General features: G+C 38.4%; 1 protein-coding gene across 8 annotated transcripts in view; it reads left to right on the forward strand.

Annotated features, from left to right (window-relative positions):
• The window catches only part of LOC138738384 (syntaxin-binding protein 5-like), a 267,977-nt gene extending 242,325 nt beyond the window's left edge, over positions 1-25,652 (forward strand). For all 8 annotated transcript variants that reach the window (XM_069888457.1, XM_069888459.1, XM_069888460.1 and 5 more), the window contains 6 exons: positions 2,654-2,890; positions 5,003-5,363; positions 9,555-9,720; positions 18,119-18,230; positions 19,725-19,945; positions 23,197-25,652. In XM_069888457.1, coding sequence (XP_069744558.1) covers positions 2,654-2,890; positions 5,003-5,363; positions 9,555-9,720; positions 18,119-18,230; positions 19,725-19,945; positions 23,197-23,238 — 1,139 coding nt within the window. In that variant the 3' untranslated portion in view covers positions 23,239-25,652. The remainder of the gene's footprint in view (positions 1-2,653; positions 2,891-5,002; positions 5,364-9,554; positions 9,721-18,118; positions 18,231-19,724; positions 19,946-23,196) is intronic.
• Positions 25,653-26,412: the final 760 nt, after the last annotated feature.

The raw sequence follows: 26,412 nt of genomic DNA on the forward strand, positions 1-26,412 counted from the left end.
TGTTATCTCAAATCACAAAACAAGTTGTTTCTGAATTCAGAAGTCTTAAAAAGAATTATGATACTGGTAATTTACTTTTCTTCTCTAAAGAGTGATTGCATATTATCATGTATTTTAAACAGAAACTCAATTGAGTATGTTTTTCCAGAAATATTTGTTGTAAAAACAAATGTATTCTAATGAATAAGCAAAGAATTGCTGGAGGTTTTCAGCCAGCCAGTCAGCATCCATGGGTAGAAAGGGTCAGTCAATATTTTAAGTATAAAAACACAGAACTGCTGGAGGAACTCAATAGGCCTCGCAGCATCAATAGGAGGTAAAGATATATTACTGATGTTTCGGGCCTGAGCCCTTCCTCAAGTACAATAAGAAACTGTGGTTGAACACACAGTCACGTCACTGACATGCCCTCCTGATGTCTGCAGTCTTTCATGTTTCACAGCATTTTAAGTGAATCCTTTCTCAAGACTAAGGTCGATCAAGTGAAATTGGATATATAAAGGGAGAAAGAAGCTGGGTATCAGAGGTGATAAGAGTATAGGACAGAGGTCTATGGATGAGAAGAAGATGGAGGGTCATGGGCATTGTGCAGGGAGGTGGGACTAGAGAGGGGTGTTTGGTTCGGTGCGGACTAGAAGGGCCTAATGGCCTGTTTCCGTGCTGTAAATTATGTTATGTTATGTTAAATTTTCCATTGTCTGGCCTCTGATCAATGGACTGAAGGAGAAATGTTTCGATTTTAATTTAAAATTGAGACTTTTAAGTTAATAGTTCTGATGTGCAAAACAAGGTTTGTTTAGGAATGTTACGTAAATTTGGTTAAAAACATTCAAAATCTGTATGAACTAGTGGTCCAGATTTTGTCATAAACTGGCATATAATGACATAGGCCACTATTAGATTAAATTTGTTACATAAGATCAAAATATTACTGAAGAGGAAAGAGCACCTTGTGAATAGGATTGTAGCTTCTTACCAATAATAACTTGCCTCTTTTTCCAATCACCCTATAGCACTTCACATAAGAGTTTTCAAATATGACACCAAATTATTGAGGGAGAAATGGCCAACACTACTTCAAGAAAAATAGAATGGAAAGTTTAAAGGATGAAATTTCTAAGTATTGGACCTGGCAGTTGAAAACACCATCAGCTTTGCACCATTTTTTACTAATTGGATTAAAGGATCAGAAATTTAGAATGGATGAATAATAGAGAGGAAGATGTATTGGAATACCAGGAAAAATACTTTTACATATACTGCAATTATTTTAAAATCTCAACAAACTATTAATTATTAGAAGAGAAGAAAATGCTGTAAATATTCAGCAGGTGAAACAGCATTTTGGGAAAAAAAATTGGGTTAATTCCTCCTTGTATCCAATAAGGCTTCTTTGTAGGTTTTATTGAAGATTTACACATCTCTTAATTTTCAATGACAAGGCTGACAGTTTTAATAAGAAATTTTGATTTTATCTGGTTAGTTTGAACATATAAATACCTTAACCATGGTATTCAAATCTTGTCTGTGTTGTAGCAGATGGTGAAGAGGCTTTAAGCAAAACTAATATCAAAACAATGCAATACAGATGGCATCTTTCACTGATGTGTCTGCTCTGTGTATTTTCAAAAAGTGGTGAGCACTTAACTGCCTCAGTTACTTTACCAACAAAATCTGGCCAGAGCAGAATGTTCTTCATGAGCACCAACTATTATTTTAACAGCAAATGATGGGTCATGAGATTGTCCAAAATTGGAGTATCCCAAATTCTCAAATTTAAATAGTGTCAAAACCAGAAAAGACCACAGGGAAATGTCCATTCTTATGTTACAAAATACTCAATTTCATTAGATAGCTAGGGACGTTTTCCCCCATTTTCTCAGCCTAGGTTTTTTAAAGATGTTTCTCATAAATAGATCACCCTTTGTTATAAAAGAGGTTAAGAAATTTGAACCCACCATTTTATGAGAAATTGGTCTGCACTTATAGAAGTGAGAAGAAGGCAGCTGACAACTTGTATCCTTTGATACTCCACAATGTTGGAGTATTTGAGTGAGCATGGCCACACTTCTGTAGTTTTGCATTTTAGGAGCACTTCACTTCAGGAATGGTCAACGCCAATCCATATTTGAAGCCGTGCTCCAAATCAAAATGCTCGTTGTTGAAAGCAAATTGTTTTTGTTTGAACAGATTTATAATATCTCAATTCAGACAAGATCTTTATTTCAGCAAGATGGTGTGTAAATTAATGCTATTTAATTTATTTTCAGCTATGATGTTAATTTCCAAAATTGGTTTGAATTCCAAGGCACAGAAATAGCATAAAGAACATAATTGTGAGAATTCATTTATAACAAATGGGTATCTTGTTCATTTCTCACATTGCCCATTTCTTTAAAATCACAATTTCAATAAAAGTATTTGTATTTTGGATCCAATATTATCAATGCAATGGTTAATTTTACTGAACAATTCAATTCATCAAGATTATTGTTTCCCATCTGACACTCATCTGAGAGCAATATATTTTTGTATATAATTATCAAAATTATCATTAAAATTCTGGAAGTATACATCCATCTGTAGTGCAGTCATATTAATTGCTCAAATCTTTTCAACTGAGATGATTTTATTATTTATTTGTTTTATACAGAATGTAAGGAGAATTCTTCTAATCGGTCACGAAGTTCCAGCGTATCCAGCATTGACAAAGAATCAAAGGAAGCTATTACAGCTCTATACTTTATAGAGTCCTTCAGCCGAAAGATGGTCCCAACTCTCTCACCATGTCTTTGGGTTGGTACCAGTTTGGGAACAGTACTAGTCATTTCATTGAACCTTCCTCCAGAGGAGCAAAGATATTCAGAGCCACTCATGATGTCTCCCAGTGGTAAGAAATTTATTTTATTTACTTTATAAGATGATAAAGGTTTTGAATGCAATCTTTATCAATTATCACATAAAAGACAGAGTTGGAATCTGGTTATCAAACAGGAAAATGGGTCATTTTTTAGGCTGGAAGGATGTAACTGTTGGGGTGCGCCAGTGATTTGTTCTTGCCCTTTAATTATTTACTATTTATTTTAATGACAGAGGAGGGAGCTGAGTGTAAGGTATTCATTTTACCAAAAAATGAAAGTAGATGAGATGAAATGGATTGTTGTGGGATCCAGCTAATCTCGTGCAAGTTGAAAGATGCTTTGTTAATTACAGTGGATTGGATTTGAGAAGAAAAGCATTGTAACAATTATACAGAACATTGGTGAAGCCTTGAGTTCTGTGCATTGTTTAAAAAAGGATATATTAACATGGGTGACATTCAAAAAGAGATTCATATGGTTAACTTCTGGGATGAGGAGTTGACCTATCATAAGTGATTAAAGACGTTGGATTTGTATTCTTTGAATGAAAGCTAAACTTGGTGACACATAACATGACGTGGCAGGATAGAATTTGAGACATTTTTAACAAATGGAAGAATTCCAAACAAGAGAACATGGTGCAAGGTAATAGGATGGTCATTTAAAACTGAGGACATAGGACTTTCTTCTGACAGAAGATGACACATCACTGTAATTCTTAATCCTTGAGGGTTCTGAGAGCTAGATCACTGAGGTATGAAATAAGAAGTTAGATAGTTATTTGAAAGATTGAGGAAATGAGAGCAGTGAGAAACTGCCACAGATGAGGCCTGGGATAGATCAATAATTGCATAATTTCAATGGTGCAGCATGCTTGATGCAAGGTGGTCTACTCCTGCTCCTATAGTCTTGTGTTACTGTAGAGCACGTCAAAAGAACCAAAGACTTGTTGATCCAAATCAAGGTTTTTATTAACTAGAAGACTGGAGCATATCACATGTAGGTCGACCAGTCCAGAATGACCTGGTCTGGCTAGGAGCCAGCCTTTAAGACCTGCCAGTAGGTGTGGCTACACTCTCAGCCAATCACAGTCATCCTGCACTACCATCTGTACATCTGTACATTGGTGATAGAATCTGTAGTGTCACAGTTACTATTCAGAACAATAACCAGAATAAAATGTATATAGATTGGTCAGTGTAATCAGGTGGAAGTAATGTAATTGAGCATTTCCATTAATCCTAAGAGTTTAACCCTAAAATCATACGATGCGAGCCTTTGGATATCAATACAGAGGAAACTGTCTGCTCGGTAGAACTGTGCTAATATAAGTTCTAATAGGTAGAAGGCTGCCACAGTGCAAAAAAGACCTATAAAGTGTTTGATGTAATTACTGGGTAAATTCTTTCAACTATCATTCTATTCAGAAAGTTTACCTGGTTTAAGTATATTTATTAAATTATGATTATTCTTTTTGCACTGTCTTGGCATAAATTTAATTTATACGATTGTAGTTGGTGTATCATGTGTACAGTGAGAAAAAGAATTTCAGTGCATCTGTACATTGTACTTGAGTATATGACAATAAAATCTCATTTCAATTTTAATATTACAATATTTTAAATATTATCTCAAAATTGGGAATGCCATTGGCTCTCAAAATCTAATGTGTTACATTTTCCCTGTATTCCATTGAAAGTTTTCACAGGGAGCCCTGATATTTGAACAATCTTTCTGTGGCTATTCAACATATAATGATATGTTTTAATATTAAAATGCCTGTATAAATGTATTTGATAAATGCTGCAGATGTACCACTTGGATAAATACAAATTAGGTTATTCTGTGAGTAATATTTATTTTTTTAACTGAGAATGTTTTCTATGTGGATCAGTAAAATTATGGTTTAGATTGTGGATACTTTCAACAAGAACTGAAAGAATGAATTTGACAAATTAAATTTGCTTGCAAATATTTTCTGGTCTGACGTTACAAGTTTATCATAACCAGAGTTAAAATTAAAGTATGTGGTATTTGTCTAATTTCATTTTAAGTACATCTTAAAATAAGGAACATAATGTACTCAAATTAGTAAAGTTTAGAATTCAATGCTGCTTCTGACAATGGCTTTACTTTTTCAGGCACTGTGTTAATGTTGAAAGGAGCCATATTAAAATTCTCCTCCTTGGATTCTCTGGGTGGATTAATACACCCCCCATATGAGGTATGGAGGGATCCAAACATTGAAGAAAAAGATGATAAAGGACGGAAACGAAAACTAGTAAGATTTTCACCATCTTCCTCTCAAGAGATGGAGGACCATCAGTATCTAGTGCTCTGCTCTGAAAAACAAGCCAAGCTCTATTCTCTTCCTTCTCAATGCTGCTTGTATGTGCACAATATCACAGAGACTTCCTTTATATTACGAGCAGATGTCGTATCAATGTGCAACAGCATTTGCCTTGCTTGTTTCTGTGCTAATGGACATATTATGACTTTAAGGTAACTTTGATGTACTGTAAGTACTTGATTTTCCTACTATAATTCCATGATTTCACTATTTGTTGAGATTGTAAAATTAAGTTTTTGAAATTTTTGTGAAGATTTATAATCTACATATTTAGGTAATTTTCTATCATTTTCTTTTTTCCACTCATTTTCTTCAACCCATAGTCAGTATAGCTAGTTGGGGAGCCAGGTGACCTTTTGTCATTGCACTATTGCTCTTTTCAGTTCATAATCTTTTTTTTTTACATAGCATTCATTTGTTCCTGGGTTTAGCTGTATTTGAGATTTCCTTCTCCAAGAGGTTCCGGTAACACCATTAAAATGCTACAAGGAGATCACCAGATCCTCCATCCCAGTAATTGCTGCTACCTGCAATGTCCCACATGATCACACAGTAGTTGCTGATGTGTAAATTGTACATTAGGAGTAGGAATGAGGTCCTGAAGAGGGAATGTAGGGAGTTAGGAAGGAAGCTGAAAAGCAAGAACTGTACCATGCACTGGTGAGAGGAGGAATAGGAAATTGAGGCAGATGAATGTGTGGCTGAAAATTTGGTGTAGGGGGCAGGGAACAGATTTGTGAATCATTGGGTTTTCTTCTGGGAAAGGCCTGACCTGTACACAAAGGACTGCACCTGAACTGGAGAGGAACCAATATCCTGCCAGATGGGTTTGCTCGAGCTGTTGGGAGAGTTTAAACTAGTTGGGCAGGGGGATGGAAACCAAAGTGTTAGTGCAGAGAAAAGGGCAGAAGGTGGAAAGGATAATGCACGATGTTGTGGAGAAGGACAGGCAGAGGAAGAAGCATAAATATAGTCAGTTGGAGAGTTTGAAAGGTGTCTATTTCTATGCAAGGAAATTTAGGAATAAAGGTAATGAACTTAGAGCATGGATCAGGGTGTGTTATTGTGGTGTTGTGCCCATTACAGAGACTTGGCTGATGGAAGGACAAGAATGCCTGATGCAAGTACCAGGGTTTAGGTCTTTTAAAAAAGATAGGATGGGAGGTAAAAGAGACAGGGGAGTAGCATTAGTGGCCATGGATGGTATCTCAGCTGTAGAAAGGGAGGAAATTGTAAAAGGAGTGTCTCAGGGTGGAAGTCAGAAATAGGAAAGGAGCAATCACTGTACTAGGAGTAGTCCATAGGACCACAAATAGCCCCCGGGACACTAAGGAGCAGATAAGTTGGTAGATTTTGGAATGGCAGGGTTGTTGATGTTGTGGGAGACTTCAGCTTCCCAAATGTTGATTGGCATCTCTTGACTGCAAGAGGGATACATGGGGCAGAATTTGTCAGGAGTGTCCAAGAAGGATTCTTGACCCAGTATGTGGACCAGCAGACCAGAGGAGAGGCCAGACTGGATCTACTACTGGGTAATCAACCTGGTCAGGTGACAGATCTCTCAGTGGGGGTGTATTTCGGTGATATTGACCACAACACACTGAGCTTTTGCAAAGCTATGGACAGGAATAAAAGCAGACAAAATGGATAGTGTTTAATTGGGAAATGGTTAATTATGATGGGATGAGGCAGGAACAGGAGGAATGTAAATTGGGAACAAGTGTTCACAGGAGAAAGCACAGAAGTAATGTGAATGTTTAGGGACCACTTGCATGGGGTTCTGGATAGGTTTGTCCCACTGAGACAGAGAAAAGAAGGTAGGAAAAGGGAACTGTGGTTGACAAAACAGGCAAGACAGCTAGTTCAGAGGAAGAAGGAAGCATATGTTAGACTTAAGAAGCAAAAATCAGGAAGGATTCATGAGAATTATAGCCAGGAAGGAACGAGAAAGGACAGAAGAGCTCGAAAGGGGCATGAGAATGCTTTGCAAGTAGGATTAAGGAGAACTCCAAGGTGAAGAACAGAAGGATAACATTAAGGATAAAGAAGGCAACATGTGTCTGAAGGCAGAGGAGGTTGGGGAGGTCCTAAATGTAAAGTTTGCTTCAGTATTCACCATAGAAAAGGACCTTGGTCAAGGTGAGGTCAGAATAGAATGTGTTTGTGCTGGACCATTTTGAGATTAGGTAAGAGGAATTGCTGGATCTTCTTAATAAGTCCCCAGGGCCAAATGATACATACCCCAGGTTGCTGTGGGAAGGGAGGAAAGAGATAGCTGGGGCATTGGCGATAGCAAATGTGGTCCCCTTGTTTAAAAGGTTATAGGGAGAATCATGGCACTTATAGACCAGTGATTCTTACATCAGGGTGTGCAAACTATTGGAGAGGATCCTTAAGGACAAGATTTATGAGCATTTGGAGAAGTCCAGTCTACTCCAGGATAGTCAGGGGAAGGGGAAGATCGTGTCTCACAAGCCTAATTAAGTTTTTTTAAAGGAAGCAACAAACAAAATTGATGGTAGGGCGGTAGATCTGCTGCATATAGATTTTAGTAAGGTATTTGGCAAGGTTCCCCATGAGAAACTGTCAGAAATTGAGGCATGCGATGGATGGAACCTTCGCTGTGTGAATTCAGAATTAGCTTAACTGTAGAAAGCAGAGAGTAATAGTTGTGGTAATACCACTGTTTTACTATTGGTTACCATCTCTGTGTGTATGGCTGACCCACCTCTGTGCTGACTGTTTCAGTGACTCCTCCCCTTGGAACCTCTAATAAAGGCTGTTGAGCCCTGACCCCCTCACCCAGTATGAGGTCTAGACTCGGGCCAAGCAACATGAGGGCACATATAGTTTTAAGCAATTAAAAGCCTATCATTCTGGGAACTTCTAGTCTTCAAATTTATTGATAGTGCATCAGTGGTGGATGGAAATTATTCTGCCTGGATGTCAGTGACTAGTAGAGTTCCACGTGGATCTGTTCTGGGACCCCTGCTCTTGGTGATTTTTATAAATGACTGAGATGAAGATGTGGAAGGATTGGTCAGTAAGTTTTTGGATAATACAAAAGTTGTCGTAAGTTATAAAAGTATACACACAGGATGCAGAGTTGGGTGGAAAAGTGGCAAATGGAGTTCAATCCGGAGGTAATACATTTTGGAATGTCAACCCTGAAGGCTGAGTACAGGGTTAATGGTCAGATATTTAACAGTATGGAAGAACAGAGGAACTTTGGAGTCCAAACCCATACATCTCTCAAGGTTGCCATGCACATTGATAGGATACCAGTAATTAAGAAGGCCTATGGTGTGGTGGGCTTCATTAGTTGGGGGATTGAATTCAAGTGTCAAGGGGTCATGTTGCAAATCCTCAAATCTCTTGACTATTGTGTTCATTTCTGGTCACCTCATTATAGGAAGGATATGGAAGCTTTGAAGATGATATGGAAGAGATTTACCAGGATGATGCCTGAATTGGAAAATAAGTCTTACGAGGAAGGGTTAGCAAAACTAGGGCTTTTCTGTTAGAGTGAAGAAGGTGAGAGGTGACTTAATAGAGATTTACAAGATTCTGAGAGATATAGATAATTCAGAGAGCCAGCACCTTTGTCCTAGAGCCGGAGTGTCAAACACTAGAGGACATCTGTACAAAGTGAAGGAAGGAAAGTTTAGAGGAAACATTAGAGATGTTTTTTTTTTTTTTACACAGAGTTGTAGGTACCTGAAATGCCTTCCCAGAGGTGGTGGTGGAGACTGAAATATTAGGGGTAATTAAGAGGGTATTAGACAACCAATTTTCCCCTGCAACCGCTGCAACCGTGTCTGCCTGTCCCGCATCGGACTTGTCAGCCACAAACGAGCCTGCAGCTGACGTGGACATTTACCCCCTCCATAAATCTTCGTCCACGAAGCCAAGCCAAAGAAAGAAGGAGACATGTACATGGATGAAAGAAAAATAGAGGGTTACAAGGTAGGAAGGGCTTAGATTTTTTTTTGGTAGCAATATATAGCACAATATTGAGGGCGGAAGGCTGCAATTCCAGTTCATGCTGGATGATATTTTCTCATTCCATTCCACTGTTCTGCAGTGTTCGATGTAGATGGCAATAAACTCGTTGAAAGGAGAATGCAGGAAATATTTAACAGATGGAGTAGACAAAGACTGAGTTAATGTTTTCACTAGTTGATTAATATATTACAAGAAGACATAATTGTATGATGGTCATCAGAAGCAATTCAAACAAATTAAGCCCAGTTTACATGTCAACTTCTAGAGAATGAATTGTTGTTCAGAATTTTAAACTGCAATAAATAATTTCAGTCTTTTTTATATATTTTAAACCACAGCTTGCCAAGCCTTAGGCCATTGCTGGATCTAAACTACTTGCCTTTAACTGACATGAGAATAGCCCGGACATTCTGCTTTACAAATGGTGGTCAGGCTCTGTATCTGAGTTCACCCAGTGAAATCCAGCGAATTACCTACAGTCAAGAGATGTGTGAAAATCTTCAGGTGAGGCGGCCATTCCGTATAGGACCAAATAATCTTGCATAAGTATCCCATAACTTGAACAAAGCAAATATTTGAGTACATCATTGAGAGCACAGCATCACTCAGTGAAATATGGGGTTAAACTGATACAGATGGTTCTTTAGGAAACCGTTGATGTTCACCTTTTCCTCAATTAGTAAGTCCGAGCTTTCAACAGACTGGCTCCAATTCCAGTTCATGCCTGATAATATTTTCTCATTCCATTCCATGGTTCGACTCCACATGGACTCCAAAAGCAGAGCACTAATGTGCATTGATGTCTCTGTGTTATTGCTAGGGAATTCACCTTTGCCATCATACACCATCCTTCACAAGAAAGAGGATTCCTGAGCTAGAGATCAAAGATTTCAGATTCAGATTCATTGTCAGAGTACATATACGAACATGACATCACATACAACCCAGAGATTCTTTTTCCTGCGGATGAGGCAGAATTACCCAAAAAACTGTACACACTGTACCTATGTAACAAATACTATAAATAAATATAAACAACTACAATACAGAGAGAAAAAAACACAACAAAGTGCATAAGTAAGAGCCCTTAAATGAGTCCCTGATGGAGGTTGTTGTTGAGGAGTCTGATGGTGGAGGGGGAGCAGCTGTTCCTGAACCTGGTGGTGTGAGTCTTGTGGCTCCCAAACCTCTTTCCTGATGGCAGCAGTGAGAACAGAGCGGGTGCTGTTAGCAAAATAGTGCAAGTAGGTAAAATAATTACTTTTTAACAGTGTTTCAGTAATATATTGATGCTTTAATGTTTATTGGGGCAAATAATTATAAAAACTATGACAGTTTTTTAAAGTCTTTGAGAGAGGTTCATCCCACTTATGCCTCCTGTCAAAGGCTATCTGGGCATTTAAGGAAGCAGGGCCTCAGCACAACTGATCTTCATTTGGAGTCTGTTCAGGACTAAATCCTTATAACACCTCTTGAGTACAGGATGTCAGCCTAAATTTGAGTCCCACTGAATCTTTATCAGCTCATTGTAAAACATGATTTTAATTTTGGTAGTCCGGTTCGAAGAAGACACGTTGTTGTACAGTTTATCTGTGGACATGAAGGTGACTTTGAAGACCCAGTCTGGAAGCACAGAATCTAGCACAATGGGGGCACGAAGTCCGTTCTTGTAATAACTGTGGCTGTTGTTTTGTGACGCTGTTTGTGGTTTTCCATCAGTTTTTGGCAAGATCTGACTTTAAAACTGATGTAGGCTTCATTGCACAGGCCTCGCCAACGGGATCCGTCAGCAGCTGCAGCTTCTAGTTCTCTTGGCTGGATGTCACAGTAGCGAAGGGTTTCCTACACAGAGTATTGGCTGGATGTCACAGTAGCGAAGGGTTTCCTACACAGAGTATTGGCTGGATGTCACAGTAGCCAAGGGTTTCCTACACAGAGTATTGGCTGGATGTCACAGTAGCCAAGGGTTTCCTACACAGAGTATTGGCTGGATGTCACAGTAGCCAAGGGTTTCCTACACAGAGTATTGGCTGGATGTCACAGTAGCCAAGGGTTTCCTACACAGAGTATTGGCTGGATGTCACAGTAGCCAAGGGTTTCCTACACAGAGTATTGGCTAGATGTCACAGTAGCGAAGGGTTTCCTACACAGAGTATTTATAGCGCTTGCGATGACTACCTTGAGGTCTCCTTCCGGTCTTCAGTTCACTGTAGAGCAGCTGACGAGACATACAATGGTCGTCCATTCCACCCACCACATCTGGGCTCTGATGATCAGGGTCTCAATGCTGGTGGACTTCATGAGACCCAAGACCTCCAGGTTGGAGACACAGGGTGCGCATGTGGAATTTCTCCAGTTATTTGATGTGACATCAGTACAGACTCCATGTCTCACATACATATAGGAAGGAAGGAATGACTACAGCTCTGTAGACTTTCAGCTTTGTGGAGATGTGGACGTTGTGTTGATTGAGCACTCTGGTACACAGTCTCCCCAGAGCCTGGCAGGCCTTGCTGATCCTGGAGTCACTTTCTTTGTCCAAAAACCCATCGCTTGAGATGATGTTCCCCAAGTATTTGAAGTTGTTTACATTTGTCAGCTGGGTGTTATCAACAGTGAATTTTGGTTCTATGGTGTTGGTATTTGACATGAGCTGATGGAGTATTTCAGTCTTGTTCAGGTTGATGATCAGACCAAAAAGTGTAACCGCGTCTGAGCATTTGTTCAGCATTAACTGTAGATCACTATTTTTGTGCGCCAAGAGCACAGTCTTCAGCAAAAAAGGTTTTCTGAATGACTGTGTAGAGGAGTTTTGGTCCCCATGAATCTTTGTCAGCTCTTCGTTACTTATCAGGTCCTTTATATTGATGTTTAATTGTAAAGCATGTTAGATATTGTAATAGATGGTATTTACTAAATGCAAAAATCTTAGTTTTTACATGAAATCAAATGATTTAGTAAAATATTATGGTGCTTTCAGATCCACAGTGTGAGTCACCTTCAAAAATCACCCATAAAGTCTTGGGCCGGCCCAAATGGCAATTGGCTTATCTTGAGTGATTAATAAAAATGACAAAAATAATAAGAAGGCATCATATTTCTTAAAATTATACATAGGCAATATTGAGGATTATGTTAAATTTCTTCCAAGAAATAATATTTGATACCTTTCTCTGGAACAGTGGTTCTCAACCTTTTTCTTTCCACTCACATACCACTTTTATTCCCTGTGCCAAAGGTGCTCTGTGATTAGTAATGGATTGCTTAAGGTGGTATGTGGGTGGAAAGAAAAAGTTTGAAAAACCACTGTTTTAATCGTACCTGATTGATTCGTTATGTGCCCAGTTTCATAACTCGAAAGGAAATGGACCAATGACAATTTTTCTCAAGCAAAATATTTCAGTAGCAATTGGGTCTAGAGCAGTGATTCCCAACCTTCCCTTCCCACTCACATCCCACCTTAACCAATCTCTTACTAATCACAGAGCACTGCAATCTAGAGGCTTTTTTGTTGACTTATCCACATAAATAGTCAATACAATTTCCAAAGCACAACTGAAGATGGAGCTGTCATTCCTGGGTTTTAACCAATTATACTTTGCTGTGGTTTCACTGGACAGCAGCAATTAAAATGATATTGCAACTTCCCTCTGTGCCTTGCATCCTTCCAATAAATTGAACTCCATGGTTTTTCTGAACACTTGCCAATTATTGCTGGTTAGGAAGGTTAAAAATAGTGATGTTTTTGGCACATAAAAGGAAATCTCTCCATTCAACAGCATTTCCTTTTGATGAGATTGTTTTCTTCCCCAATGTGCTATCCAGTTTGACTGTGAATATTCATTGTTGCCTGTTGCTCTATTAAGAAAGGTTCCTTGATGAAGAGCTCAAGCCTGAAATGAAGGTTATGTATTTTTACCTTTGCTACATAAAGGACACAGTTTGACCTGCTGAATTTCTCCAGCATTGTGTGTTTTCACACATTGTATGTGTTTAATGCTAAAGACCCCACCAGGGGTATTTAAGGAAATTGTATATTGGCTGCAGATTAGTTGAGTGCTGCTTTGATTCAGCTCATTAGTTCTGGATTTTTGAAAGTTTTTAAATTCCACATTGATTGATTTCAAGGTTCTACTAAAAACCTTTCCTGCCAGACTCCTGCGCTTTATTAATTCTTCCCCTAGGATCGCAGCAGGACACAAAAAAAAAATCAGCAGGGGTAAAACAAAATGAGCAGTTGGAGGAAGGAGAGATCTCAGAAGGGGACTCTATTTCTATTTAGCATCTTCTACCTGAATATATCTCTGCAGGAACAATATATGAATCATCTGCAGTGCTGTAAGGATGTCCTTGACGAGATATTTGACATGACAATACATACTGACCTGACATCTAAGCAGCATTTTATAAAGAGTGTGGCTCAATCGGGAGGAAAAAACTAACACGAAGTAAAATTGGAAATATAAACAGAAAATTCTAGAGATACATAATAGCTCCAATATCATCTGTGGAGAAGGAAGCAAGATAATGTTTCAGTTCGATTTTAAGAACTGGAGAATGTGTATAAAAGTGAAGTGATTAAACTTTCAGAGAAGGGAAGGGAAAGAGAAAACAAAAGGAATATCCATAATAATATGGAGACCAAGAAAAGCCAAATGACAGAAAGTGGTGCAGATTAGGAATTGGTGCTTGTTCATGGAATCTAATCTGTCTGGAGCAGATGTAATAATGAGCAGAATAGAGAAAGAAGGAAAAAATCTCCTGGAATCGTGAGATGCAAAACACAGCAGTTTCTAGAAATCTGCGAAAAAGTAAGAATACAGAATGGGCAGCTAACACTCCTGGAGAGAGAAAGACTAAACTACTAAAAGATGAAACGCCATCTGTTCCCCGACCCTTGCATCCATCTTCCAACTATTGCTCGCCAAGCACATTTCATTCTGTTAAACGAAAACTCGTCACAATCTGAAAGGTTGGTCATCTGAAATTTTTAAATATTTCATTTAAAAACTTTGACCATACACACAGTCAAGTCCAAAATTAAAGAGTACCAAGTACAAAACCATTTACTCCATGATGGTTATAGCCCACTCCCCCAACCCCCACCCACCTCAGAAAGACCCGAAAGAAAAAGATGTAGATGTGGATATATAGAAATAGAAAAGAAGGGAAAAGCAAAATGGATTGCTGAAAAGTGCTCCACACTTCAATTTCTATTTAATTTTTCATTGGAGGGGATCAACATTTAGGAAGAAGCACAACAAAAGATTTATTCCTGAGATTCATAAATATGGATGCCAGATGTAAAAATATAGCGTACTTATTTCTTACGTTATAGGTAATCTTCTCAAGGGGCATACAGCTGTCCATCTTCATATTCCAACTATATACCTAGATCTGAATCAAACTTCCAAGCAACTACTATACATTTCTGGCCACTGCCAATGCAATTTTAACAACTTATATTTGATATTTGAATAGTTTCAGTTTAGGTCTTATCCCTATAATATTCCCCAGTAAAAATAATTCTGGGTTTTGTGGAAATTGAATTCCTGTGATCTGCTCTAAGAAAAAAAGGTAGAACATGACCAAGTTGAACGTTGAAAGGTTCCTACCTCCTCTCCACATCTAAAACATTGGTCCGATAGGTCTAATTTTAATTTATTTAATTTCTGCGGTGTGAGATATAATTGATGCAAAAATTATATTGTACTAATCTATATCTTACATTGATTGTATTAGTCATGCTATCCCGACATAGTTCAGACCAGGTTTGCTCATCAATTCTTACATTTAATTCTGTTTCCCGTCTTTACCTGGACCTATGAACCCCCTGTTTGAGGGTTCCCATTTGAAGTAAGAGATAAATTTCTTTGAATTTCTCTTTTGAATCAACATCTCTAAATCACTACATTTTGGTAAAAACATTGTTGAGGCCACTTTATCCCTTAGATACACTTTTATGTGAAAATAACAAAAGATTGTATTATTAAGAATTCCATACTTATTTTTAAATTGTTCAAATGACATCAGTTGCCCCTGCTCATAACAATCTTCGATATATCTGATTCCTTTATGAGACCAAATTTCAAAACTTTGACTGCCCACTGTACAGGGTCACAGGGGTTTAGGGAGATAATGCCCCCCTTGTTCTGATTTATTTTATACTATGTATTGATTAAATGTTTTAGCAAAGGGGTTTCTTTCTCAGCAGTTATTAATTTCACATCCCATTTATATACAAAATCTTCTGCCATTCTCTTTCTTATTTTATCCAATTCTATTTTCACCCATGCAGATTTATCTCCTTCCTCAAAGAAAAAAGTAAGAAATCTCATCTGAGCGCCTCGATAATCATCTTTAAAATTAGTGAGTTGTAAATCTCCCAATTCATATTTCCATATTAATTTTTCTATGAAGACCTGTCATCTGAAATTATTGAACTGAACATGGAGTTTGAGGACTGAGATGTTCCTTTCAGAAATAATGGTGCTTTCTTGAGCTTGTGTTGGACTTTTTGGAATATAATTTGAGACATAAGATGGCAGTGGGACAGAAAACTAATAGCAAGCATCTAAAAGCTCCGGGTCATCCTTGTAACTTGAATGGAGGTGTTAATGCAAATTTGATCTTTGTAGAGGAGACCACATCATAAGGCACCAAATGCATATACTAAATTAGAAGTTTAAGTAAATCTGCTCTCCTTCCTATGTTTGCACCCACTTCGCTCGGGTTAATCATCTTTAACAAACCTTCAGTGCCCTTTCTCATTCAACAACATTCTGTCATTATTTTCTCTTAGTCTCCATATTATCAGTCATTCCTTTTGTTCTCTATGCAAGTTTAAATATGCTTGTTTTTTTTAATCTCTGTCCTGAGGAAGATCCATTGAGCTGAAATGTTAACTCGTTTCCTTGCACGGATATTGCTCATCTGCTGAGTATTTCTGATATATTCCGTTTCTAATTCAGAAAGAGAAGTGGTGATTGTTGGAGTTCAACCCCTGGATATCCCTCTAGGAATTCCTGTGGGAGGTATATCCAACTGTTTTTAGCCACTTCAATGATCTTTCCTCCATTGTTCCATCAACATTGTCAGATTTAGAGTTGCGCAAGGTTCAGTTCCATTCTCATCTCTTCAAATAATAAAGAAAACTATGTGTAGAACATTCAGACATAGACAAATAAGTGACAAGTAACATTTGGATTAGGCTGTCAGCATCTCTGTCATCTGAAAGTCTACCACGACTCGGTCATATTGTGCACTAAATGTCAACATGAAGGTGTAGTGTAACTAGAAAGGCTTCCACTAACTACTTCATTGTCCAGCCAGGATGTTATCATACCATGATAATAGTCTTCAAAGTGCAGCAGCCAACTTTGACTTCTGCAAATAACCACTGAGATAAGGTAAAGATGGCTACTGAACAAAAAAGCTATTCACCAGCCCAAAGGCCCTTGCCTCAAAGGCATTATGCAAATAACTATGTGTCATTATCTCTTTCAGTCTGGTAGATCAGATCATTGGTGTATTTAAGCAACAGGTCATCTATCTGGACCACTCTAAAAGATTTTTGCAATACTTGTAACTCAGATGACCTCACAATGACCTACTTGCTGCTCAATACATCACTGTTTAGATTTAGATTCTGCTCGTGCAAGATAAACTGGCCAGGGTTACTTCCATGAATTGTAGTCTTCTCTGAGTTTCAACCTCAGAGTCCTCTGTACCTCCAATAGTTGTTCCAGTGTTATGGAACCAATATACTTGATTATTCTTTTCCATGCTTTTGCATCAGTCTTTCAGGTTACTGGGATTCCTTGAACTCAAACTGAGCCAATCAGATACCATGGAGCATGGAATTGATTTGCTACTGACAGTTTCTTATGTGTCATCCTACCTACATTTTTCACAATTTTAACCTAGGCCTATGCTTATTTCTTATTACATTGTGACAAGAAGCCTTTGTGTTTGCCATTAAGGCCTTAGATAATATGGAAGATGCTTTAGAGTTTCTAATCTCACTACAACCAGTGGTCACTTTTATTGGTCTCTAAGACTTTGAGCTTGGAACTCTCATTGAGAATGAGTTTGCCAATTCTTTCCAATTCTCTTTGTATCTCATGAAGATTTGGTTTCATTCTACACCTAACTATTTAATTGCCACAGATGGCCTCTCAAAACAGTCCCCAACTCAATTCTGCAATCAATTGATTATTACTGGAGAACATTCTTCCAAATAAGCAGCTATCAATTCTTTAAGCCTTCTTAGAGAACATCACAACCATTAACTGCACTTGTGTAGCTTCATCAGGTTGGAAAACACAATCCTGTCTCCTATTCTGGGGTCCTAAGTCTTGATGAAGGCCCCAGCCCAAAATGTTGACCAATCTTTTTCTCCCACTGATATTGATCAACCTGTTGAGTTCTTCCAGCAGATTGCTTTTTGTTCAAGGATTTTGTTTTTTAATCTCATTCTCACCTCAATAACTTTGTATATTGTTGTCTTATTTTCCCAATATGCTGCTAGCGATGTAGCTGCAACAGTTTTGAGCACTTTTTGGCAGGCCTCTGGTCTTCTGCAGATTAAGAACTGTGACTGTTTTCTACAATTCCTTCATATACAGCTTTGGAAAGTTATTGCCCCCAGTTGTTGCATGCATCTTCCATTATGTCGCAAATCCTCATTAGTGACTTCCACCTCTGCTCAGAGTTGTAGGCTGGCTGGCTAGAATTGCCGCTTGTATTTATAAAATCTGGACAAACATTCAATAAGGTGCAACTGCATTGCTCCCTCCATCCCGACAACCTTGTTTCCAAATTACAATTGTAAGTTGACAAAGTTGCGTCTGCTTGTTGAGTTTTTATTGGTTCTAATGATTCATTGGTTTTTTTTCCCCAGGAAATGCTTGGAGATTTGTTTACTCCTATTGAAACTCCAGAGGCCCAGAACAGAGGTTTTTTAAAGGGATTGTTTGGAGGAAGTGGGCAAACATTTGATAGAGAAGAGTTATGTGAGTAAATACATTGCAACTTGCCTTTATGCAGACAATACAATTGCCCTAAATTAAATTAGGTATTCCTTCACACTTGATTTTTGATTCTGTATAAATTGATATCATCATATTACAATCTTCTTCTTTCTTTGGCTTGGCTTCGCGGACGAAGATTTATGGAGGGGGTAAAAGTCCACGTCAGCTGCAGGCTCATTTGTGGCTGACAAGTCCGGTGCGGGACAGGCAGACACGGTTGCAGCGGCTGCAGGGGAAAATTGGTTGGTTGGGGTTGGGTGTTGGGTTTTTCCTCCTTTGCCTTTTGTCAGTGAGGTGGGCTCTGCGGTCTTCTTCAAAGGAGGTTGCTGCCCGCCAAACTGTGAGGCGCCAAGATGCACGGTTTGAGGCGATATCAGCCCACTGGTGGTGGTCAATGTGGCAGGCACCAAGAGATTTCTTTAGGCAGTCCTTGTACCTTTTCTTTGGTGCACCTCTGTCACGGTGGCCAGTGGAGAGCTCGCCATATAACACGATTTTGGGAAGGCGATGGTCCTCCATTCTGGAGACGTGACCCACCCAGCGCAGCTGGATCTTCAGCAGCGTGGACTCGATGCTGTCGACCTCTGCCATCTCGAGTACTTCGACGTTAGGGATGAAAGCGCTCCAATGGATGTTGAGGATGGAGCGGAGACAACGCTGGTGGAAGCGTTCTAGGAGCCGTAGGTGATGCCGGAGCCGAACAGGAGTGTGAAAAACCTCACAAAGATAAGCGTATACAGAGCCGTTGTCATACCCACACTCATATTACAATACAGGTACAGTAAAACCCTTGTTATCTGGAATTCAAGCCATCGGCAGGTTCAAGCAAGCACCAAAATAAATTGCCGAAAATAAACAGGTAAAAAATTTGGAAGTTTAAAATTGGCGCACCTCACCGTGAGTTCACTAATTATGCAACATGTAATCTCAAGCAACCAGAAAATTCACTTATCCGGCATCTAGGTGGCGGAAACCAGGGGTTTTACTGTATTCAGTGCCTTGAATGGAATTATAGTGGATCCATTAGGGTATCTAAATTCTTTTCCTTTACCATTATATACTGGAAGATAATTCCCTCAACAACTTTTGTTCCTCTTCTGGTGAAATAGTTATGTTTAAATAAAACAGGAGTAACTTAATTCTTAAAATGCATAAGTAAATATTACTTGATACTCCTTTTGTCTCAAATGTTCTCATGACACAGAGAAAATCCTGCCAATGTCAGAGGGAAATGTTTGAACAGCTAAACTGTAACATTTTTATATCAGGAATGAGTCAAGCCTTCAGAAGTCATTCCAATTGCAAGGTAACAAACTGGGTGAAAGCTAATTTAGCTTTGCAACATCTTCCTAAAGGGGTGCTCTCCTACTGAAGTGCCTGAGGAAATCTGAAGTCTCAAGTTAAAAGGTGTCTCTTTATCGTTGCCCTTAAAAACGTAAGACCAAATAATATTTTTTTTTCTCCTTTACATTCAAGTTGGAGAGGCTTCAGCTGGCAAGGCATCTCGGACACTTGCTCAGCACATCCCTGGACCTGGTGGACTTGAGGGGGTTAAGGGTGCTGCATCTGGCGTTGTGGGTGACCTTGCCCGTGCTCGTATTGCTTTGGATGAACGTGGCCAGAGACTGGGGGAATTGGAAGACCGAACCGCAGCTATGATGGCAAGTGCAGAAACATTCTCCAAACATGCACATGAGGTAAAAACCATTTGATTTTTTTATAGAATTGTCATCTATACAATTTATTTACTTAACGTGAAAAGCTATCTACCTCTTTTTATCTATTTAAATTCTCTGAAATGTAGTTGAAGTACACTCTCCCATGTGTAAATTTTCATTCAAAATGTGAATTACTTAATAATCTAAATGAAATCAATAACTCATATTTTAGTGAGTACTTAATTTTTTAACTATCAGATGGTTTAGATTTAGCACTGTTGACTTAAAAAGAATAGATTTTTGAAATGAATTCATAGAATCATCAGTGTAGGGACAGGCCATTCAGCCCTTCAATCCTGTCAATGCGATCATGGCTGATCATGCAATGAAAATACCCCTTTTCTTGTTCTTCTCCATACAACTGATCCCTTTAACCATCAGGGTCACATCTAACTCCCTTTTGAATCTATCTAATGAATGATCTCACCAGGTTTCTGTGGCAGGGAGTTCCAGAAGTCCTCAACTCTTTGAGTAAAGAAATTTCTCCTCATTTCAGTATTAAATGACATACCCCTTTATCCTTAGACTTTGACCCCTTGTCGAGACTTACCCAACATCTGGAACATTCTTCCTTTATTTATCATATCTAATCCTGTCAGAATTGTGTATGTTTCTATGAGATCCTCTTCGAAATCGTCATGAGTATAACCCTAGTCGTCTATCCAGACTTCCTACAATATCAGTCCTGCCATCCCAAGATGCGGCCTCACCAAATCCCTGTACAAATGCAGTAAGGCCTTCCTGCTTCTCTGTTCAAAACACTTTGCAATAAAGGCCAATGTGTCATTTGCTTTCTTCACCACCCATTGTACTTGCATTCCAGCATGGCAATTGGGTCTCGTTGCATCTCCCCTTGTACTAATTTGTCCCCATTTTAGATGCCTGCCTGTTATTGCCAACAGAGTGGAAAATCTCCCATTTATCTACATTACCCTGGATCCATTGTGTATTTGCTCACTTTCCTAATCTGTCCAAGTTACACTGCAACCTCTTGGAATCTTCCTCACAGCTCACATTACCACTCAGAATTGAATTTACCATTGTCTGGTGAATTTTCTATTGCTGCTCCTGTGTTAGAGCGAACAAAAACCCTTTAGTCCAAAACATAATTAAAGGGGTTGTTAGTGCATAACAATGTTACATTTATTTCCTTTAAATATTACATTTAATTCCTTTGTCCAGATCATTAATATGTATTTGAAATAGCTGGGATCCCAGCTCTGAACTTTGTACCCCACTGGTCAAACTCTCTGCCAATTTAAAAAGGGGTCATTTATGACCCCTTTCTGTTTCCTGCCTTCCAACCAGTACATTAATCAATCAACACATTATCCCCATACCATGTCCTCAAATTTTCCACACCAATCTCAATCATAAACATTAACTGTCTGCTGTTAGTTTATTAATATTATCGCAAATGCTCCTTGCCTTGAGACATAATATATCCAGACTTGTTTTCTTTTTTCAAACATTGTGCCTTTTTGCCCCCTTTCTTTTCATTTTTCACCCCTCCTTTTAATGTTTTTCCCCCTATTTTTGCTACCTCCTCCATGCTACATCCTGCATAGATTCCCATCTCCCTGCCATATTGGTTTAAACCCTGCCCAATAACACTAGCAAACATTTTGATCTGTCGGCATTGATTCCAGCCGTGACCAGGTGTACAGTCTCATTTGTACCTTTCACCGAGCTGGTTCCAGTGATTCTTCCCTCTTCCCGCTGCTCAGGCCATGTGTTTGTTGCAGTAAATCCTGCTAGTCCTTACTCTGGCTGACACCTTTAAATGGTAGTAATTGAAAGGTCCATTTAGTTGCAAGTGGAGATTAGTCTTTTGCCATTATATTCATAATATATGTTGAGTTTTACAATGATATCAAATCTTATTTATACAAGGTGATAGACTTGTGAAAATCAGATCCATGTCATTGCGTTTGTTAGTAGCTGCTACGGTCATGAAAGGGATACATTGTGCCAAATGTTACATCCCAATTCAAATGTAGTTTGACTTTATTAAAAGTCTAATTTCAAGACAAAGGCAAAGTAAAATGAGGAAGAGTTGAGAACTTTTAGGAAATCCTTTTCATGGAAGCAGGTAAGACATGGGAGGTTTTTGTACTGCAATTGTCCCTCCTCCTCCATTGGATGTTTCTGCACCAAGGCTGTGTTAGCTGTTATGAATTTAAGAATATTGATGGATTCAGCCCAAGTAAAGTGAAAGAAACTTCAGAAAGTTCATTCATCCCCTAATATTTCCTACTTGGAGGGAAATTCAATTTATGCCTCTCGTCTGAATTTGATGAATGCTTATAGTTTATGGTGTTTTCTATATATTCTATAAACATTTTTATGTGAATCAGTGTCTTCAATAGACTTATATCAATGGAATCAAAACACAGAAATAATGGAGGAACTCAGCTGGTCTCACAGTATCCATAAGAGGTAAACTATACAGTAAAACTCCTGATATCCTGATCCTATGGGGATTGGCAGATGCCGGATAAGTCTATTTTCCAGTTGCTTGATACTTACTTTTACCATCCCTAATTAATTAAGAGTAAACAATTTAAAAGACAAAAATACTTTACTGTACTTGCATTGAACAAGTTTCACTTGCATGAAGCATCAACCATCACTGTTTCTGCAGTTTCCTCCCCCTCGATGGAGCCGCCCGAAAGATGAACAATAACATTATAGATAATTAAACCCCTCCTCCCCCAAGTTTACGGATGAAACTTTCTTAACAGGGATAAGGAGAAACTTTAAGAGACACTCCACGTCAAGCAGCATCAACCAGCTCTTCATTCTGCGTGACACCATTTTATTCAAATGCAGTTTTATTCTAACAGCTGCTAAAAGCAAAGCATGACCAAGGCATTCCACTGGCTGAATATTTGCTCCCATTTTCTCCGAAGATTTATGTGTTACTTCAGAGAACATTTACATTTTTAAACTTGCATATTTTTTGACCTATTATTTTATTCTTATATATTTTAATTTTTTTAATTTATTTTCCTCAGTTTTTTTTCCAGATGCTTGAATTCCAGGTACCAAGGGTTTTACTGTATTATCAACATTTTGCCCCTGAGCCCTTCCTCAGTGACTGGCCGAGTTCCTCCAGCATTTCTGTGTTTTGACTATAATCACAGCATCTGCAGACTTTCATACTTCATTTCTTATGTTTTCAATTGCTACTAACGACCTCTCACTTGGCTATTTTTCTCCTTTTTCAGTTGATGCTCAAATGCAGAGATAAGAAGTGGTATCAGTTCTGAAGACTTCGAGAACAGTTAATTGTGTGTTAAATCAATAATGCCATTCAGGGAAATGGATATTGTCTCCTTCCATTGGTTGCTGGAAAGGAATGGCTTTTCTCCTCCAAAACTCCTCTTATTTATCAAAAAAAAGATTTGAAAAATAAATTGACACTTTCTGTTTTCACAAACTATAAAGAACAATGTCTCAGTCCATCGAGACTGGGAGTTTATCCCACAAGCTTATATCTCCATTTCACAAAATTGCAATAGCAGATCCTCGTTTTATTTAAATAGAGCTTTTTTTTTTTAACTTGGAGTAAGGAAAGGCCACCAGTAACAACGTGTACAGATTAAACTTCTAATGCTCTTACAGAAAAATAGACTTACTTTAATACCTTGCATGGAAAAAAAATACCACCCATATGATGATAAAAGCATGTTACGGAGATGAGAGGGGATAGATTTCATTTCTAGCTTTGACAGAATATAAAAAGAAAATGAGAAAATATTTCTATTTTTAAATCTGCATAGCAAAGCCAAAATTGGCATGTGAACTATAACAAAGAATTGACTGTTTGATGGCTGAATGAATGATTGGATGTGCTGTTCTACAAACTAGAAACTGTTGAATTAGAGATAACCTAGCAGTGAATCTTTAAATTTCATGAAACCCTCTCTTAGCTACAGATTCTGCTTTGCATTAGGATATTGCCATGGTCTGATAAAGAATATGCAGCATGAATGATGTTAACTACAATAGAGCAGAAGGTCAAACCATTGGACCTTTTTCTTCATCACACTGTCACAGGGTGTCATGGATATTTCTTTCTTTGAGGATTTCGGCAACTGGAGTCTATCAAACTATCAATAATTTATTCTGCAAGTATTTTTATGGAAAACAGGCATTATTCATGTTGCAGAAGTCTGTGTACTTAGAGGATTTCTATAAGATATGTGCCAAGAAGTAAACATTATAAGGTATCCCACTCTGCTTTACCACCATAACACAATTTCAGTTTACTTCATTTGGACTGGATGGAAGAAAAACGTACAAAATATGAATTAACTGTAAATCAGAGTTTCTAATTAGCAATAACCTTGTCCACAAATTAGGTATTGCTCATATATCTAAATTGAAACTAGCATTATTCACTCCATAGTTCTATATAATTATGTTTTAGTGAACAGGACACAAGGCAAGATGTGGCAACTTCGATAATGTTTACAGCATTTTCTGTTTTAATCACTGATAGAAAGGTAGTGGTATGATATTATCAATAGGATCTTTGCTGCGAAGAACTTTGAGTGTTCACAAGTTCAAAGGTCGCACAATCAAAACCAGGAAGCACTCATACTCTATTATTTCACATTCAGAATAACACAGGCATAAAATAAATCCCTGTTGCTATGCTTCCAAAGTACATAGTTGAACAGACTCCACATTATCAATACAAATAAATACAGAGGGCATTCTCTCCAATATCAAAATGGCAGTTTTAACACTTCCTTGACATTTGATTGTAATTTATATTGCTGACTTGTTGCCCTGTAATTGGATATTTACCCACTGATTCCTTGATTGTTTCTAGCTCAATTTATTCATAATAGAAATCGTGTGAAGGTCCCAGATAATCTGAGCAAGTCTGTCCAGAATTATATGGACCTTGATTGTTAAAATGATGCACTGGAACTCCCTGGGTTACGCAATTGTCCGTTCCTCAGAACTTGGTCATTTCGCTGCACTCAAAAATATGGTTTCTTTTGTTCTACATATGCTTGATATAACTTTTTATTTCATGGAATACTCACCCTAACTTTACCCAAAATGGAATATACAATATGTGGTATCCACTCATTAATGGATATCATGAAACCTTATTATTACTATCTGGAGTATTCTTGGGGAGTGTGCCTAAAATTGGATCTCTATAAGTCATACATTCGTGACCCAGGGAGTCCCTGTACTCTGCTGTGGATTTCCTGGTATGTGATGATTTTTTTTAACTCTATTAGACAATCTGCCAATTTCATCTTAATTTCTGAGATCAAAGTTATGGTTTGTATTTGTGCCAAATGTTACATTGTTTTTATTGATCTTTTCAAATACATAGTTTGTCGTTTTCCCCAAATAATGAGTAAATGGTGATTAATGTGTTTGAATAGAAACCATGTATTTTCTTTCCAAAGAAAGAAAATGTATTACAATATTTATTTCTTTATTTTTATAAATGAATACACAGATAAATGCTTTCAACTCAAATGATTGTGAAAGATTAAATTATGCTACTTACTTTCCCTGAACCAATTCTCACCAGGGGATTGTGAGAACACTAAAAATGCCCAAGTTAATGTAGCAACCATCTCGCCCACTTCAAGATGGTGTTCATATGGACAAATTAGAATTACACTGGTCTCACTCCACTAATATTAAAATGTACCGTATTTGCATATAAGAACCCCCCCCCCCCCCCCCCCGTTTCAGCAGGGAATGGTAAGAATTTTTCTAGTGTATTTATACGTAAGCAGAATGTTTTAAGTTCAGATCTCCCTTACTTTGCTGTGCGGTATCTTCTTGGCGGACCACCCAGCGCCTGGGCCTGGGGGCCCCACTGACAACCTGCGGGTGTTGGCGATCTTGACAAACAGGTTCTCTTGTTACCCTCCCTCCCTGATACTGGGGCCAGGTGGCAATACCAGGCGGCAGCAGGAGGTCCCTCCCTCCCTGATACTGAGCCACACAGTGACGAGGGTCACTGTCAGTGTTACTCACCATTATCACTTTAATTTCAACTTCACATATAAGACCCGGGGGATATTTTTGAGCCAATTTTGGGGGGAGAAAGTGGGTCTTATATGCAGTCAAATAGAGTAATGTATAAAACACCAATCATTGTGAATCCTGGCGTGGTTTAACATCACCAATTATAAGATATCGCCTTCCAGCAGCAAAGCATCATGAACCCAAGAAAGCTGGTCATAAAATTTGAAGACGCAGGAGACTGCCGATTCTAGGAACTAGAGTAAAAAAAAATTAAACTGCTGGAGACACCTAGCGGGTCAGGCTGCATATATGGAGGAAAATGCATGTTGACATTTTGGGTCAAATCTCTGAGGCAGGGTTTCAACCAGAAACATTGCCTGTCCATTTCCCTGCTTGGAAGCTGCCTGAGCTGCCGAGTTCTCCAGCAGTCT

Source organism: Narcine bancroftii, chromosome 7 (genome assembly GCF_036971445.1).
Source record: "Narcine bancroftii isolate sNarBan1 chromosome 7, sNarBan1.hap1, whole genome shotgun sequence".
Lineage (NCBI taxonomy): Eukaryota > Metazoa > Chordata > Chondrichthyes > Torpediniformes > Narcinidae > Narcine > Narcine bancroftii.